We start from the raw sequence: 19,929 nt of genomic DNA on the forward strand, positions 1-19,929 counted from the left end.
CCTAGTACCCAAGATGAAGGTATGTAAAAAAAAAAGAAAGAATTTCCAGCTCAGAGAGGTTCAGGGGCCGTACACGCCGCGGTTGCTCAGTGGCTATGGTGTTAGGCTGCTAAACACGAGGTCGCGGGATCGAATCCCGGCCACGGCGGCCGCGTTTCGATGGGGGCGAAATGCGAAAACACCCGTGTACTTAGATTTAGGTGCCCTTTAAAGAGCCCCAAGTGGTAGAAATTTCCGGACTCTTCCACTACGGCGTGCCTCATAATGAGAAAGTGATTTCGGCACGTAAAACGCCATAATTTTTTTTTTCAGGGGCCGTTTCGCGAAAGCCAGTCAAAGCTTAATTTCTGCAAAATATTCTTGTCGCTTCCAGATTTCGCTGAGGCTTTGATGTACTCCCTTACAGTCGCAGTCCCTGCACCACCTCACATGTCCTTACTGCAGGGCTTCATTTGGTAAAATATGCTGTGCACATTTCTCTGCCCTGTAAATTGCCGTTTCAACGTGCGCAACTGCCGACTGCAGTATATGGCGGACAGTGGAACACAAGCAAGTGCATTGTCAGTCTATCACCGGAGGAACAACGATGTCGCACAAAGTGTCTACACATATTACGTGCAAATTCAAATACTTATAATTTGCATCTCTCTGGCACACTTCATCTCGGCGAAACAGAAATGATCTCCAGTGAACCAGATTCAATTAACGACAGTATTATAGCCACTGCCAAAATCAGCGCCTAACGTCCATGTGGAATACTTTTTGCCCCAGTGGGCTTTTAAGGTTTTATGGCACTTTCGAGATTATTTCGCAACTTCGGTGCCTTGAGCGACTCTTTGTGCGTATAAGTACTACAGAGATAAGTACTCTTTAGGAGAAGCTCAAATCAGCCGGACGATTCAAATGCTTTGAGCACACAAGGAAATGTGCGAGAACGACACCAGCCGGCGTTTATTTTCATTCGATTAATAACAAATTTAGCGGAATCTCCCTGAACAGGAACTGTCCAAGATATGCGCAGCATTATATGGCGGTCAGCGTGGTGCGGAATCTCTTATACGAGGTAGTGACGTGTGTGGGGCTTATGCTCACGTATTACGCGCTATTTATTTATACATGAAGAGTACGAGCACAGAGATCCACACATTTTCATTGCCGAACATATACATAGCCATATAATGCTACGCATATCTTCGACGGTTCCCGTTCAGGAAGGTTCCGCTTAATTTTTCTTTGCCTAGGCTTAACGCATCTTCTCGTTTTGTGTCCCTTTTGGTCACCTTTAATCCTCGCTGGCCAGGTCTTTACCATTTCATGTTCATTTCATATCATTTTTATTCGAACATTTCAGGAAATACAAAAGACGCAAAAAGAGACCACTTGCCTCCTGACTTAGCCGACTCGTATGCTGTTAATTGCTATCCCAAATTTTGCAACAGCTACAACGCCTTGTTTCATTTCCAGGTTTAACCGCGTCGCAACAGCGGCTTAATTCATAATTGAAATCGTACACTTGGACAACTCCATTGTTAGAAGCCGACTACAGAGAAAATTCACGTCGCACTTTTATGCAATTGCGCGTAAAAAGACCTGCGTTTCTAACTAACAAAGGTAACCAACTCATTAAGTAACCAAACAAATGGGTAATTACTAAACTAATAAAGCCAATCAAGTGATTAGTGAGCTAATTAATAAAGTAATTACAAGCTACTAAACGTATTACTGATTATTACTAAATTATTACAAATTATAGCTAAACTAAATACCAATTAGTTACTAAACTAGCAAAGCTAACCAACTAGTTAAGTAACCAAGCATATAGGCAATTAATACATTGATTATCAAGCTAATAATAATCTAACCTACTAATAATCTACCAACTGTATTAACTGAATAAACTCCATAATAAGTAACGTAACAAACTACAGTACAAAAACCAACTCAACCAATAAACTAACTAGATAACAATAACTAATACACGAAGTAAATAAGGTAACTAACAAAACTAATCTAACTAGCAAAGCTAACTAATTGATTAAGTTATCTAAGAAATAACAAATTGTTCACTAATAACCTACCTAACTATAATTAAGCAAACATAATTAACGTAAGTTATTAACGTATATAATCAACTAATAATTAACTAGCTAACCAAATATAACTAACACTTCTAGCTAAATAACTACACAAAGTGCAAATAGAGACATACGAACTGAGCATATTGAGCAAGGAAGGCTACTAGGGGAAGAGAGCGACGTCAATAATATAACGGTGCCTCGTATAATTCAAACACAAACGTATCGCACATTAAATTATTTTGCCCAAAGTCCCCCTTGCATGTTCACAAACCGCGCACACAATGGGCGTTAACTGCGCATTCTCGCCCTCTATTCGGAAAGGGTTTTTCTGGCTTCGCATGGAATTTTTCGACCGACTCACAATCTAATGTTAATATAATAATAATAATAATATTCGGGGTTTTACGTGCCAACCACAATCTAATGCTACGCATTAAATATCTTGGAAATGCAACGCAAGCTCGACACATTCGTTCAGCGTAGGCCAGGAATACTTTTCTTGTTGATGACAGGAGGCACAAGAACGCACACGGAAATCAGAAAGAATCCGTTTTAGTGTCATTTTTGCGCATTTATCGTAGATATCTAACTAAGCACGTTAGGTATAGTTGGGATTTATGAAGTTGAATTTTTTTTTCAGAACTACTTAAGCACTTGTACGGGGAAAATGAAAATATGGGTGATTTTGGAGGCCAGCCTCCTACTTCAAGGTATCTGAAATGTTCTTTTTGGTCGGATGCCAAAGTTTACGAGTGTTCCAAGCTGATTTCCTGTGCTTACTTTGGAATGCACTGTAATGCCCCTTGATCGACCAAGAATTAAATGTAAACACGAGAAAACGCATCCAAATCTGTAACATCACCCGAAGATGAAGCGGTGATTCAAAGGTGCTGTCCCCATCATTCTCGTAATTCTGCGGTCTTAGTGGCCACCAAACGTCCCCTCGCAGTACCAATCACCGAACGTGCGCTACAGAAACGTAGCCTACCACTCATTTACTCTAACTTCATGTTCTCTTTAGTGTCCGGAACAAAATCTTAAGAGCCGCGCTTGCATTGCTTAGAAAGCCTGGCTAAGGATATGGACATCGCTGGTAAGTCGGAAAATTGTTCACGTGACGCCCAAAGCCCGTACACTCGCTGGCAACTTTTCGTGCCCTTGAAGGGAAAGCTACATGTGTTACTGCGCCAAGTAGTCCGTCAGAGCTCGACAGCGCTTTCGGTTTCTTGGAAAAGGTACTGGAATCAGCGCACTTTGCACACGATACTGTTTCGCATTGGCCCAAATGTGGAGGACAAAAGCAGGGAAATAGGTGGGGCTTAACACTCAGTTGTGTGCCTAGACCTATTACGCGGCTGCGAATATGGCGTTTCACTCTTTCGCAGTTCAAACTCAAGTGAATGTCAACCGGGGACTTCTTTTAGAAGCGCTCTTACTCGTGCGCTCTTTGCCTCCGTATCTTTTACTCCCTCCCCCATCGCTACAGAAAGTTGTCCACAAGTAGTTTAGACAATTCGGATGTCATGACCACAACTACGATCGTTGGCGTAAAATAGGAAATGTGGCTCCCTCACAAGAACAGCGCCACCAGGACTGTGAGAAGTATCAGCTTGAGGTGCACGAAGTACACCACCGCGAACACGTAGGGCCAGAGACCTGGATTCGGGCAGCTCTCGTCCGAGTCTGCAAATTGAGAAATTGTAGTGGCCACCGGTGCGTCTGATAAATCTCTCCAATCATTTCGCAATAACAGCCATAATGAAAACTGAATGTTGAAGCCAAAAGTGATGTCGATGAGTAGCTCAGCTTTGTGCACAGTACACCATATTTTCATCGCGCGCATATATCCGCAAACCCACGAACTTCGAAAATTCGCACAACTCCCGCAGACACGACGGGAGGCGAAGGGAAGGGATAGTACGCATTTTTTTTTAATGCCTGCCCTGAGCACGAACTTTCCTGGGATGCATACTGACTTCATTATTTACAACCATTTACCTTTTACGCGCATCACACAAGCAGTAAGAAACTTGGAAGAACAAAGACTGACAAGAAACAGGTAGTATTTAGATCCCATTTACTTTTTCACATACTTTTCTGTGGCTGTCTTGGACGCACTTCAGGAACTTGACTGAATAACCTAGTTTGAAGCAATTACCCCTCTGGCGTACAAAGTCCTCCGCTGCCGTAAGATGGCGTGCAGAAGGGTTGAAATCCGGCCTGTTGCTACATACTTGAAGGAAAAAATCAGTCAAAAAACACAAAGAACAAGAGGAAAAGTTCACACCACAACGACCAGTCGTTGTGGTGTGAACTTTTCCTCTTGTCCTTTGTGTTTTTTGAGTGGTTTTTTCCTTCATAAGATGGTGGCGCAGTACAATTAAAACTTAATTTTTGTTTGCACTTTTTGCAGTCTTGCGACTTCTTTCAGCATCCCTCAATTGTATTGGCGAACAGAATTTATTTTTTGTAAAAACATTAACGCCATGTTTGTAAAATTAACAGCATGAGCATAAATTAAGGACTTACACCACGTCCGGCATCGCCCTTACTTTCCGTACACTTGTAACATCGTCTCCGGCTGATGTTAGTGGTCGGTATCACGCTGCATGTCATTTCACACATCTTATTCCGGCTAATCTATAATAAAGCTCTGCGTATGTGTCGCCGGATGCTCAGTTGAGTCTTCTGCACTGCCGACCGGCTATATCAGAAACTACTATATTAATTGCAAAGTGGAAGTGAAAAAGATGGAATTGATGTAATACTTCAGCGGAAACCTGCAAGGTGAAGAGAAGTAATTAATAAAGAGAAAATGAGACATACACTCTTGCCTTTGCTTCGAGTTGTTGATGGGCTCGCCTTCGCCCAGCCACCTGCTAGCCGCCTGGTTAGCTCAGACGGTAGAGTGGCTCCCCGGAAAGGCGGTGGTCTTGAGTTCGAGTCCCGGACCAGGACGACTTTTTCCTCAACTACGAGGCTTTTCTTTCGACGAACCCGTTTGGGTTTCTTTTGTAGCAATTGCTAGCTACGATTGGGTGGATGTCTCATTTTCCCTTTGTTAAAAAGAAGGAAGCTAAATAGTAAAAAAAAATTCTTCACATTACTTCCTACCAGCAGAAATTGTGGATTAATAAAAATAAGATATTTCATGACCGAAATTGCATCACGTGGCCGCACGAAACATTAAAGTTTGGAAGCATTAATTACTCGACATTACATGCTTTAACTGTCACATCGCATGCAACCAGATCTGAAGGCGTGTTTATTTAGCAGTATTCTTAAAATCACTTCATGTTTCGAGATACGTGTTTCCAAACGTAGGGCGAAATAAATTTGCGAATCATTTGCAGCGCGGCATTCCTGAATGACTACACAAATAACTGCGACGAATATAAGAAAATTACTGCTTGTACTAGGATGCCTATCACGTGGACATATGACCACGTTTATTACTTTAACTGCAATATATTTGCAAAGCTTTTTAAGGGAGGCGAAGTATAATTAAAACGACAATTAATAAATATAGCGGAAGTTGTGCCTGTGACTTCTGAGAATTGAGGCCACCAACATCTTGCGTTTTCTGCTGAATCCCAAATTACAAACATTTCAAGCAGACATCCCTGAAACACATTTGTGTTGATGGCTTTGCGAGTATATTTTTTTGTGTGTGCTTTGTTATGCGATCTTGTTACCGTCTTCTGTAAATTGTAGTGCGCTTTACATCACGTCTACATCACGGCAGACTAGTCGCCATTTAGCTTTACCTACGCACATCACGGCCTATTCCATTGTTACGTGTTGAAAAACTTGACAAAACAAGTTGCTCAAGTAATAAGAGAAACTTATGGAAGAGAGGGCGAGTAGCCAACAAAATCCTAGCTCGGTCTTTCACCCACTGTTATTTGAAGTGCGTTTGCAAGTTACAGTTCAAGTAACATGCCATAGTCTTACTTACATCTGCTGACGAAACATCCCTTGGTGTGGTCTGGCGGAGGTGTCTGGAAGCATTTGCTGTCTTCTGCAATGAGTGAATGACCATGAAGTCCCGCAGTGCCAGCTTCGTGATGTATGTAATTCAACAGTGTTTCGACATCTTACTGGCCTTATGGAGCATAGTGCCACGTATTAATAAGTTAAATTAAGGTAACTAACCGAGAGTGTATAAAATGAACAGATAAATGTTGTGGTGCTTCTAACTGAATGTATATAGCCTAAATTGGCCAATTCTTTTTAGCAGCTTCCCCATCTTTCCTGCCTAAATTCTAGAAAAATTGCTTTGTAAACGTTTCTTAGCATAAGCAACACTCCGTCACTACGCCATATTTCTTGAAAAAAAATCACCGACCACTACGATACTCCCTAATCAGACATTTGAGCGCAGCTCTATACGTGTTTTCACTTCGCGATATATCGCCTAAAGTCCGTATCGTGCGGCACGTTCCAAACGGAGCGAACTGTGGCGCGACTGCCTCACTAATGTGGGGATCGCGAGACGCAGCGCGTAGGTGACACGTGGACTTGATTCAGTGCAGCCGCCGCAGAAAGACCTCCCAGACGACGCGCCCTGCTCTGGCGCCATCCCGTAGCCACCGTCGTCGCATTACGCTTTTCTTCTCACGCTTTCGCCATACCCTCCTCAGCGGTAGGGTTAACGGCTTGCTATGCGATAGACGTGGCCATCTCGTCCGCCAGAACGTTACCCTCGATGCTCTTATGGCCAGGCACCCAGCATATAATGATATGCTGGTTAGATCTGTACGCTTTACACAAGACGGAATATAGTTCATTAAGTACTGGATTTTTGTGTGTATAAAGTGACATCAGGGCCTTCACGACACTTAGGGAGTCTGTATATATCGCTGACTTTTGAAGTTTTGATTTTCTTATATGCTCCACAGCAGACAGTAATGCGTAGGCCTCGGCCGTAAATATACTTGTTTCCGGATGTAGTAGATCGGATTCTGAGAAGGATGGGCCGACGGCAGCATAGGACACCCCGGCATTAGACTTCGAAGTGTCTGTGTAGAACTCTGCGCAGGAGTGCTTGTGCTGGAATTCTATGAAATGAGTTCGTATTTCGATCTCTGGTGCGTGTTTTGTTATTTCTAAAAAGGATATGTCACATTCTATGACCTGCCACTCCCAAGGTGGTAACAACTTGGTTGGATGCATCAGGCGAAGCTCGAGGAGTGGGACATGTATTTCCTCACTAAGCTCCGTCACACGAAGCGAGAAAGGCTGTCTTACAGAGGGACGATTATGGAAATGTGTAGTACACGTCATATCGTTAACAGTGTTAAAAGATGGATGTTGATGATTGGAGTGTATTTTCAGGAAACATGTAAGGCTGATGTAAGTTCTCTGTAGATGGAGGGACCATTCATTTGATTCCGCGTATAGGGTTTCAATCGGGCTTGTTCTGAAAGCGCCAGTGGTTAAGCGGATACCTAGATGGTGGACAGGATCTAGGATCTTTAGTGCGCTCGGAGCGGCAAAGTTATATACGACGGCACCATAGTCCAATCGTGGTCGAATTAGGCTCTTATAAACATTCATCAGAGACTTCCTGTCGCTACCTCATGTTGAGTGGGACAGAAGTTTAAGTAAGTTCATTGTCCTTAGACATATTTCTTTAAGATATTTAATGTGCTGTATAAAAGTAAGCTTGGAGTTAAGTATAATGCCCAGAAATTTGTGTTCTTTGTTGATAGGTATTTGATGCCCACCCAGTTGAACACAAGGATCTGGAACCAGGCCTCTCTTTCTAGTAAAAAGAACACAAGAACTTTTGTGGGGGTTGACTTTAAATCCATTTTGGTCTGCCCATTTGGACACTTTGTTTAAGCCCTGCTGTACCTGTCTTTCGGATACTGTGAGGTTGCAGGATTTGAAGCCTATTTGTATATCGTCTACGTATACGGAATAAAAAATGGCTGGTGGTAGTGAAGCACGTAGTGTGTTCATCTTAACGATAAAGAGAGTGCAGCTGAGCACGCCTCCCTGGGGTACACCAGTTTCCTGCGTAAAACGACGTGACAGTGCATTCCCGACTTTTACACGGTAGCTACGATTGGACAAATAGCTTTGAATTATTTTCAACATATTTCCACAGATGCCCATTCCCGACAAGTCTCGCAAGATCCCGTAACGCCACATTGTATCATATACCTTCGCCATATCGAGGAATATCGAGAGGAAATACTATTTGTGTACAAAGGCATCGCGGATATATCCTTCAATACGCACAAGGTGATCGGTTGTCGACCGCACTTGTCTGAAGCCACGCCGATAGGGATCGAGCATATTGTTGAGTTCAAGGAACTGTATGAGTCTGTGATTAATCATTTTTTTCAAAAAGCTTACAAAGACAATTTGTGAGAGCTATCGGACGATAACTTGCTGCCAATGAGGGGTATTTTCCCTGCTTCAGGACAGGAACCACAATCACTTCTTTCCATGTAGATGGGAGGTATCCCGCAGCCCAAATAGTGTTGAAAAGTGTGAGTAGTGTAACTTGTGTCTCAGTATGTAAGTTTCTGATCATGTCATACAAGACTCTGTCAGGTCCCGGTGCAGTGCTTTTGCATGTGTTCAAGGCAGCTCTAAACTCGACAATAGTGAAAGGCCGGTTATAGGGTTCATTCTGTCTGGATTTTCTAATTAATTTGCTCATATTCTACTCTTTGTTTATATTTGAGGAAGGATTCACAGTAATGGGTTGAGCTCGACACGCTCTCAAAGTGCTCCCCAAGGCAGGGTATAGCCTTGTGTGTTTACCAAAGGGAGGGAGTATGTTTGTCGCCCTCTAATCCTATTAACCCTGTTCCAGACTTTGGCCTCATCTGTGTACGAGTTGATGTCCGATAAAAACTTTTGCCAACTCTCTCTTCTGGCCTGTCGTCGCGTTCTCCTGCCTTGGGACTTTACTTGCTTAAAGTTAATCAGATTCTCTGCAGTGGGAGAGCCGCGTAGCAGCCCCCACGCTTTGTTCTCTTTCTTACGAGCGATGCTACAGTCGTCGTTCCACCACGGGACACGCCGTTTGCACGCCAAGCCATTTACTTGTGATATGCATTTAGATGCGGCATCTATTATTAAGGCTGTAAAATACTCCACAGCAGCATCAATTCGTAACGAGGACATGTCATTCCATGAGATACTAGAGAGAGTTCCAAATTTCTCCCAATCAGCTGTCTCAATCTTCCACCTAGGAGCTTGTGGTGGATATAGGAGTGACATAGGCTTTCTTTATCAGAAATGGCGCTTCACACCCGTTAGCAAAGCATCACTGTTACGTATAGGAGATAAAAACATTTCTACTATACATGTTGCGTGGCGAAAAATTTTCGCCGGGGTTGCATGTTTTGAGGTTCTTGCGGTCAACCGTTATACGGACAGTGTGTTTATCTATTGCAAGAAAAAAGAACTGCTAGGCTCTGCTTTCGAAAGCGATCGAGGTGTGAATGGTATTTGCAGGAAAACCCAACGCTGAGCAAAACCCACGTTTTGTTGAATGCGTTCACGCCAGAGCTCGATAACTCGTTTGTCATTTACATACAATTCATTAATGCTATATTAGAGACCGCTCAGTAAAGGCGCCATTCCGTCTCATTAGTGTTTTAGGTTCTTATTCATGATACGAGGAATGTGGCTCCACGCAAACTTTTCTCGTGTTTTCAACTCCACAATTCAGTACTTGTTTTTTTCTGTGTTCTTTTTTTTAAATGGAGATAGTATTCCGTGAATGCTATTGCCTCGTCGCATCTGTATATTGCTGTGTGACGTGGTAAGTCCCGTCGTGCTATGGTTAGGACGTCCTACTCACAACTGAATATTCACGCATTGCATACCCTGCCGGAGACAAGAATTTCTTGCTGGTCAGCGACATTTTCTGACAAGAGACCGCCAAATCGACCGGAAGGCGCAACACGAGGACTCACTAGTGACCGCGATAATGACTAATGCTGTTCAAGAGCGAAGTTTCAACAGTGTACCATATTGCGCCTTGCTTCATTCATAGTTGAAAAGCGATTTCGTCATTGCATGCATACATAAATTGTGCCTACGTGGTGCCCCTGTATGATGCATGATGGTACTTGTTTCCTGGGCGTCGGATGCTCTTAAGCTCCCCTGAGGTACGAATTTGGGCCTGTTGGTACGCCAAACGTATGTACAGAGTTGCCCATAAAGGACACCGACACAAGAAAGAACGATGGTTGAACATACTTATGCTATTAAGCTATTGTAACCTTTTGTCTGGAGTTCATTTCCTAACTGACTGCATGGCACGAATAAAGTCCTTATTGCATAGCATGAATAGCATGCGATAAATAAAGTCCTAATTCATTCATTCATTCATTCATTCATTCATTCATTCATTCATTCATTCATTCATTCATTCATTCATTAATAACCTGCAGTCAGTAAATACGACTCGTTTTTTCTACTGCCTTTCTTTCCTTCCACCTTTGAGTCATGACCCGGTGACAATTTCTCGCGCCACCGTAACACTGATCGTGAATCACCATTAGTGGCAGGCCGTGCACGTTGGAACCATATTCCGGCGTTAAGGTTAAGCACGCTCACTAAAGGCGGGAGACGTTCAGGGGGCGCTCACGTTCGAGGTCAGCGATGGGTGTGAGCCAGAGGGAAAACCAGGCCTTGTGGAATATTCTGCGGAAAAGTTCCACCGTGATGGGGTAGTCGGGGTACAGAACGGCGTGCACCACAATGCCTCCGCATATGATCACTAGTATTGCCATGCGCATGAAATTTGCGAAGTCCCGACAGACCTGCAGTGAAGGAGGAGCATGCAAAATACGTCACGTGGCACATGCTTTGATTGGCTGCAACTAAATAGCCGTAAAAGTCATTGTTATTTAACTAGTACACTGTCTTACGCACATTTTTGACCCTTAAACATTGAATTCTTGGGTTTTACGTGCCAACTGCACGATACGAGTATAACGCGCGCCATATTGGAGCACTGCGGAATAATTTTGATTGCCTGGCGTCCTTCAATGAGCTCTTAAATCTTTGTACGCAAGCACTTTTTTTTTGTATCTTGCCTCCCCCCCCCCCCCCTGAAATGTAGACGCAGCGGCCGGGATCAATCCTACGGACCTCGAATTCAGCAGCTCAACGTCATAGCCACTAAGCTACCACAGCTGGTATAACCGAGTTAGGTAACACCAACTGAGGAAGCGTCGTGCGCAGGGCCTTCGAAACGAACAAGGAACGCTGTGGCTGCGCTTGTCTCGCAGACTGCGGCTATCCGCCAACCACGTGCGATACTTGCCCACACTTATTAGCCATTACTTTCATCCAGACTGTGGACGTTACAGAAAAAAATGATTCACAAATTGAAAAAAATGAAAAAAGCTTTCACAAATTTATTAGATTACGTCTTCGAATTACTCTTACCAAAGCAACTGAGCAATTACTAATCGATTACATTAAGGTTGTATTCCTCTTAACTTTTATTAACAGTGCACATATGCAGTAAATAAAACCACTTGGCCTGGCTCTTCCTACGCCTCCGGTCCAACCCTTGACGCAGTATTATCTTCACTAATTATTGCTTTTTCAAAGTATTCTTGCGTAATCTTGCTTCGTTTTCATGTGAAGATATCTGGCAGCGATAATGAAAACTTGCTAGACTTATGCTCTAAAGAGAAGAGCTGTGTTGTAACGGGCGAAGGTCTTGCTCGCAAAGGTTCGTATGATTACTCAATGCTGTGCTGCTCGAGTCTGGGTCCTCCATGAAACGCAGCACTTCCTTGTTGCCGGGGTTTTGTAGAGGACCCTCCCGGTAAGGTGAGCGAAAAACTGAAAAATCGTCCATAAGTGATTCCCTGGCTTTAACGCAACGAATCGTCGCTATCGAACTACAGAAGCGATAGAAGCGTCGTTTCAATTTGTCGGCCAACATCTGGTGAACCTGCACCAGGCGCCCTCATTAGTAATGCAGACTTAAATGGCTTCTCTCGTAAGTCATGTAGACTTAAATGACTAATTGTACCGGAAGCCAGCAAACGTTTACTTGAAAAGGTGGCCAAATCTGTAATGTAGCTGACTATAAATCTTATTACTTAGACCTACTAATACTGTTCGCGTTTTACAAAAGGAAAACAATAGATGTATATAAGAAATCGCGTATATATCAAACACATAGACACATATGAATTTAACAGTCAAAAACGTCTGTCTAGATCAGATAAATCATAGACTGCACAAACAAAGAATTATTCAGCAGCTGTTAGCGCCTCCGATAGCCGTTTAAAAGCGCTTCCAGGAGACAGAGAAAGAAAACAGAAAGCGCACAGGTCGAATATGAAAAAGAAGTGTGCAGATTTGCTAGCCGACCATGTTCAGGTGATCGAGGCGTATACAGCTGCAGTATGCTGAATGTGAGAAGGAGGTAGCCTATGTACATGTTTACATCCCTTTGATGATGATGATTGGTGGGGTTTATTGGCACAAGGATCAAATATGGCCAAAGAACGCCAAGGCGATGATAATAGCTTGCAATGGCACATGAATAGTGAATTACGATGTGCGGATAAAACACGAGATGTGGCATGGCTGTAAAAGGACCTAAGAAAGTGTCGCTGCAAATAGCGTGAAACATAAGTATTAATAATAAATATAATAATTATAAGTATTAATAATAAAGTTAGTGATGTGGGCTATGGCATGATAGGATGAACATAGAACATGTGCTCCGATCGGGTGATAGACTAAGATGGGTTAATGGCAGTAGCGCTACTGTCTTCACCAACGCCCTTGAAGCGTAAGAGCCTGGAAGTATGCGCTATACTAAACGCTATCGACGCAGCAGCGACCTCTCAAGAGAGACCGCGCTACAAATTTCTTGAGATGACAATATGCAGCGCGGAGACTCCATTGAAAAAATAATTAAAACTGATTTTGTGTCAAATAATTGTTCTTTACCTAGGAACGTTGCTGGATGAAGTGGGATATGTTTTCCGCAAGCTAGTGCAAAGCGCTTTTTTCCTTTCATCATCTGCTTCCGAAGGAAGGACCGCACGAAGGACGGTTAGCCTCTCGCCATGTCTATTACAGACGGGAGGCTCAGCGCCAGTCGAAATCTAAGAATGGGGTCCATATGCGTGCCCTATTCTCGGTCGACACAAGAGGACGTCCCATGATCGTGACTTTTTTATTGAGGCCCAATTTCCCAAGTGTGACTTAATTACGAGGATGTTATTTGATGTTTCCGCCTCCCACAAGTGTTGCCAGTAGCTCCTCAGCTTTTCCCGCAAGAATGGCTTCAGGTCTGAGGCTATAACTGGAATGGATGGATTGCTAGCTTTTGTTGTTACGGGAGTAGCCATGACGCTTCTCTGACCAGGCGTCCAGTATATTGCAGTAAAAAGACGTTGTGGGGCTAGTTGGTGCATAGCTTTCAATAGGTGACGCGCCAATAGTGACGGCACACAAGAAGAAATACGGACAGGACAAGGCGCTTCCAGTATATTACGACATGTTGCTTAGATGCACAACTTGTGCATAGCAGCGAATCAAGATCACTAACTACAGGACTTTTATGTTTTCGTAGTGACTTTAAAGATTTATTTATTTATTTATTTATTTATTTATTTATTTATTTATTTATTCATTCATTTATTTATTTATTTATTTATTGTACCTTCAAGGCCCGAAGGCCTTACAGAAGGGAGTGGAACGAAATACAGAGCATTTTCAGGTAACAGGGTATAATAATAAGAAATTAGAAAGTGCGGATTAACCAAGGTATTCTTCAATAGTAGTTCTAAAAACAGATGTATCGGTTACTTTAACAATTGAAGCGGGCAGATGATTCCATTCATTGGTGGTTTTAGGAATAAATGAATAAAAAATAGGTTCGTGCGACAGTGTGGAACGCTCAACTTATGGTGATGGTCAGTACGAGATGATATGTGCGCAGTTTCGGACAAAAGTTCACTTTTGAATTCCGTATTGTAGTAACAAATTTTGTGCAGCGGTGATAAGCTGCTGACGCTCTGCGAAGCTACTAAGCTTTCATGACGCTCTGGCAGTCTGTGAATACAACGGCTTTTTCTAGCTTCGTTTTGCGATATGTTTCACGGCCGCTATCGCTGCACAGGCATCTGCTATGAAGATGCTGGTTATCGGATGCAGGACGTCGGATTCTGAAATTATTGGACCTATCGCTGCGTAAGAGACTGACGACTTCCTCCGGGTGGGTCAGTCCGGAGGTGCCGTTTGCGCGAAGCCGAGGCCAAAATGGGTGTGTTGCCTCCGACGAGGGCCGTTAAAAGTCCAAACACAGAGCAGCAGCTCAACCCCCAGGTTCCCATTTTGCCCGGACGTGGCTAAGCCGCGCCCGGTTAAACACGGGATGGTCCAGCCACCGTGTGCTCGAGTCCGTGGTGTCGCGACACACCAAACGCCTGCTGACGCAGACGCCCCCGCAGGGTTTCATCGCTTCGGTGACTGCAGTTCCCACCCAATATTATTATTCAATGCTGCGCCGCCTGTTATAGCGCGTCTTGGCAAAAAGGTTCCTGGTTACTTGTAATTAGTTACTGAAAAAAGTGTAAATTACAGTGAGCGTTACCGAGTAGACAAAGTAATTGTTAAATTACAATGTTACCAAAACACTTAGCTCATTTCAAATAATTAATTACGTATAATTCGTTACACAGAGGTCTGCTTTCATACGTACTTGTAGCGCTCACCAGCCTCAGCTTCAGCGGTCACGTAGTAGGAACTAAAATAGCCCGAATTTCTTTTTCTTGCCACCACTTGAAACAACCGGCCAAAAGAAATAGCGTACACAAGTGCGATAACTGAATGAGGCTATTTGCCTTTCCTTCCTAGGTTAAAACGTACATACATACATACATACCTACGTACATACATACATACATACATACATACATACATACATACATACATACATACATACATACATACGTTACATACATACATACGTACATACATACATACATACATACATACATACATACATACATACATACATACATACATACATACATACTGTTTTAAAAAGCAATAAACCATATGAAAGTCGGTGTGGGCTCGTCTCTTTCCATCCAAGTGTAAGGTTCGCGCTGTTCGCCATAATTGCGTATTGCAAGAGGAAGGCCGTACCATGAGTTTCACAATGTAAAGCAGCGGACCAAGCTGCGGCGATATGGGCAGGTAGATGAGCGTCTGTCGGTAGTAGAAGTAGAGCAGTCCGACGCAGATGAGCACTTTGCCGTTGTAGGGGTCTTCGAACAGCCCGATCCTGAGTAGCCGCGAGCACAGGTACGTGACGCCGAAAAACGTGATGAGGAAGACCTCGATGCACTTCGACAGCAACGGGACGTTTGCGTTCGTCTGAAAGGAGAAAAAAAAGAGATAATTATGCAGATCCAAAGCACAGTTTGAAATCAATGCAAAACGAATTTTTCGTTAAGCAGTTAATTCAGCGCTGCGAAACTGTTCATCTTCTGCGACGCGTTTTGCAGAGTAGCGACCACGCGCCTGCCTGGCGCGACCCACGCGATCCACGCGACCGTGAATTACCCTGTCTGTGGGATCGGCCTGCTCTTCATACCGCCACCTCGGTAAATAGGGTACTTTTACTTTTGCACACTCTCCTGGGACGGTCAGCCTTACTCAGCAAGCAGCCGACCAAGTACAAAGTCCGGTGAAACAATGAAAAGAAAGCTTCGCTTAGTAAGGGAATTATGCGTTTGAAGGCGTGTGTTTGTTGCAGCGTAGATATTTAAGGAGCGTCTGCTGTTTCAATGTGTAATTCCGTAGAGGATAAAGCGGGCAACCAGCACATCAGTTACAAGACACATTGTTATATGAGAAGGGCACCGATTTTGGTCAGTTGGTAACATTCCAACTTTTCCAGCATTCCACATTTGGCATATCTTCTCCAGCATTGCAACATATTTATGTGCAAGAGCCTACCACCTTCCTTACATCGTTGCTTGTCCGGTGTGAGAGCTACTCGGCAAAACGACGACAGCAGCAGCAGCCGCCACCATGGTCAAGCGTCGCTGTTAATACGATTCATGGAGCTGGTCACGGAACTGGTCACGGATTTTTACAGCGAAGCTGTTAAGGGGAGCGGTTCTCTTGCGGCGACAATCAAGGCCGGCGGTGGTGAAAGCCGACGGCAGCACACGGCGGCGGGGTCAGTATCAAATGTCAAAGGACAGACAATAATGCAACCTGCATCACAGTCAAGAAGGTATGGCCAAGGCAACGTTGGCCAAGGCGCCGGTTAGAATGCCCAGCCGGACGACGGCGTCCGTCTCAGCAGCTCACCAGGAACGTTAGTGTGCTTCTTATGTGCATGCGCACAACGTTCGTGTCCGTACTAAAATCCTGAGACATTTTTTAACTTTTTTTTTAAAGTAGCGACAAGCTTTTAACCACCTCCGACCAATCTCATTGGGCGGCGCTCATTTGCGGCAGCCATGTTCTTCCTAGTCCGTAGCGGTAGGCAAAACGCTTCCCTTGCTTCACCACTGAGGTTCACATTCACCACTGAGGTTCACATTGAGCATAGCATTGAGGTGCGTTTGCTTGGCTTCGTTGTTCTTGCAGCCAAAAGAACTCCGCGTCTCAGGCTACCCTTTACTGCCTGAGCGAAAACTTTGGATTGAGGCAACGAAAATAGAGAATGGCGCGACATTATGAACAATACCAGACGCGCGTCTATGTCACCGATTACTTTAGCTCTATCCATGTAAGTTGCGATGAGCGCTTGCGCACTTGCTGCAGCATGCCGATGCCTATTCAGGTCGAAAGCTTGATAAATCTGCCTACGAGCCCTGATTTTGCAGGCGCTGTATCGGAGAGTGTGCCGCTGAAAACGATCCTCCGCTCGCTGGGTGATGTCTTATGGCACTACTGTTGGAACGCGAAATTTCGGCGTTGGTTGCCCATGCATATAGCTTCGCTGTTATTGATGCAAGGGTTGGTACAATTGATAAATATATGCGAGCATTTTTTTGCCATAAACTTTTCTAGATACTTGCAAGTAATTACTTACGAGGTGCAAGCGATAAGTTCGGTCAATCGTCTCCACGGCGATGAGAAAAATCCACACCACGCTGATTGTGTCCAGCGTCTGGTCTCCGCAGGAAGGCCACAGAACAGCGGTGCTCATTGTCCCGAGAAAGAGGATGTAGAATATCTGCAAACAGGGCGATTCCGGTCAAGCATTTAGGTAACAGAAACGATACTCGAAGACTACAATATAAATAAGCGAATACCTACTACAGCGCAGTATTTCGCACAAAGAAAACAAATGAGATGTCTTTCAGAATAAAGTGATGAATCAATCATGAAGCGTTCATCGCTTCCAGCTCGCCGTCAAACACCATTCTTTAAAGGGGTTCTAAACCACATTTTATTGAAGTCTAGAAATGCATTTGACGGTAAAGTGGACTATTTCAGGAATACCTTGCCGCAAGAAGTACTTCAATGCGTTCAGGAGACGCGGACTTATTCGCAATCAAGGATCACCTGTGATCCCCTTCGCGGTGCTCCCAATCGTCCTCAACGCCTTGGACTGCGAAGGCTACGGCGCAGCGGGCTGGTGCCCAGCCTATACTGAACGCCGCGGTAAGTTTTGCGTGGTTCAATGCTAGTTGAGTGTTCAAAACTGGTAGAAATTAGCGAGACCTGATGGCTGAGACACTGACAAGCAGTGAGGCCAAATATTCATTCCTACGTGGGCGGGCGCGGTCGAGCGATAGCAGGCGATGGTCGTACTTCCGGAAGCACGTATTTCCTATCGAAATTCGAAACGCCGGTTTTTGCTTACTTCAAGCTGCTTAATAAAATGCGTCAATAAATATGCACAGTAACAGTAGGAAGAAGAGCACTGATCCAAACACCCTTCTTGATAGGTGTCAGCTGTATTGACGAAAAGCAGCAGCGTATGCGAATCTGCTATGTCCATAATCATGGCAGCCCGAAAGCACTGATAAGGCTTCTGTTGAAAATAGAGTTTGAGAAAAAAGGACGCCCCGTTCCGCTTGTGCAGTCGCACGCACCGCGCACGACTGCAAAATTTGTATAAGTTCACAGCAGCGTATGCTTTTCGTGGACTGTGTTTTTTTCACCAAGCCCGAGGGGTGGTTTAGGACGCATTTAGATGCCAACTGCAACAAAACTTTCAACCTCGTTAGAGGCCCAGTTTAAGATGGACTAAATATCATAGCTGAGCCTCTGTGAAAAATATAGCGTTTAAAATAGGAATGGATGAGTCAAGAAAATATCTCGAAAGGATAAATCCATTTTGAATGCCAAGAAAGAAAAAAAATTTAAAAAGAACGCCGCCATTACCACTTCCCGAGAAAGATGTGTAATCTAAAGTTTTGAGAACCAGCGCGGCTCCTCGGCATGACCTCTGAGATTACCCGGCGTCTGCGGCGCACTGAAACATCTTGGAGGCGATGTACAGGGATTTAGGTCATATCTGGTAACAATGAGGTACGCGCATCGTCTGTTTAGGTATTATTGAAAGGGCTTCAAACAAGATAATTACAAAATTACCAGGCATGCACATTTGCCAAGATTTCTTCAATAGTATATGCTGCTCATTTATAACTAATTTACAGAAAATGAAATATCGTTGCTGTTGGCATTTAATGAGTATTTGTTGACCTGAGCCTTCTCGTCCCGGTTTCGTCTTCTGTATAAAGAACATCGATTTCAGACTACCTGGTACACCCAAAACTTGGTGATGGGGGCATTCCACATGACGTAGACCATCCTGTAGATTGGGGGATTCTGGTGTATGAATATTCCTTCCTGAGCCACAGTGCCGCCGGTGTCGTATCTGTCGTACTTGCTGCACAGTGATTGAGAGAAAAAAATTAGTTTATTTCCCTTACACGTGTTTTTCGGCCACAGCCTGTACATACATGTTACTTGGTCACCATAGCCGAAAAACAGTTTTTGTCAGCAACCGAGAAGGCTACCGTGGCAAGGGCGGGTGAGTTTCTTCCAAAGCCCAATTGCTCTCTCGCGCTGTTACCCGCTTAGCGGAAGTGCGAGTATAGCCACCTACTTTGTCACTCTTGCGATTCGCGAATGTCACGAGGACGGCGACGATTACCAAGCGATTAGCGTTCGCTGTGCTATGGTGCAGCTGAAGCACGAGTGTTAGGCGTGCTCCTATGACAGATAATACCGATGTCACATGGCCACAAAAAATGGCATTGCCTCAATAGCGGCTTAATGTTTACTACCATTCAGGCAGTGCCACATACCTAATGGCATTAAAGCGTAAACGAGTACTGGGGCCCTATAGCGTAAAACTATTCCAATATGTTTTTATTCCGATCTCCTGACGTCAAATTTGCGTAACCGCCGACGCAGGCATCGGGCGGTCGCCCACCAGGGCTGTCTGAACAGACCAAACAAACGTTCTCCTCGTTGATAGGAGGTCACTTTTGTTTGCTCGAAAAACGAATAACACTGCCTACACTGAGTGGCTTGTCTTATATAATTGGCTGACAAGAAGCGAGGAGCACTCTATAGTGGAGAGGGATTCAATGGGGCCGGGCCACTGCACTGAAAATCGGCAACCGGATGAAGAGGGCGGTGCCGGAGTCTGCGATTGGTGCGCTTTCCCTTACTTAGATTGCGGTGGCTGGTCGAAAACCACGGCGGCATGCAACGGAAGCTTAAAAATAACGCTAAAACGGATCCTCAGCAAAGAAGAGTTGGCAGAACGAGGTCGTAAACGTGCCGAAAGTGCTCGAAAACGTTGGGCGGCCACGCATAATGTTTTATTGTACGCAAATAAACCCATGCTCTC

The 19,929-nt window shown here is 44.3% G+C and overlaps 1 protein-coding gene across 1 annotated transcript in view; it reads right to left on the minus strand.

Moving 5' to 3' along the window:
* Positions 1 to 19,929, minus strand: part of LOC142587523 (transient receptor potential cation channel subfamily M member-like 2) — a 147,628-nt gene that overhangs the window by 64,943 nt on the left and 62,756 nt on the right. Inside the window, exons 16-21 of the mRNA XM_075698598.1 lie at positions 18,828 to 18,957; positions 17,149 to 17,292; positions 15,243 to 15,473; positions 10,699 to 10,873; positions 6,037 to 6,099; positions 3,653 to 3,761 (exon numbers count right to left, since the gene is read on the minus strand). Of these exons, the coding sequence (XP_075554713.1) occupies positions 3,653 to 3,761; positions 6,037 to 6,099; positions 10,699 to 10,873; positions 15,243 to 15,473; positions 17,149 to 17,292; positions 18,828 to 18,957 (852 nt within the window). The remainder of the gene's footprint in view (positions 1 to 3,652; positions 3,762 to 6,036; positions 6,100 to 10,698; positions 10,874 to 15,242; positions 15,474 to 17,148; positions 17,293 to 18,827; positions 18,958 to 19,929) is intronic.

The sequence above is a fragment of the Dermacentor variabilis genome, chromosome 7 (genome assembly GCF_050947875.1).
Source record: "Dermacentor variabilis isolate Ectoservices chromosome 7, ASM5094787v1, whole genome shotgun sequence".
In the NCBI taxonomy this organism is placed as follows: Eukaryota; Metazoa; Arthropoda; class Arachnida; order Ixodida; family Ixodidae; genus Dermacentor; species Dermacentor variabilis.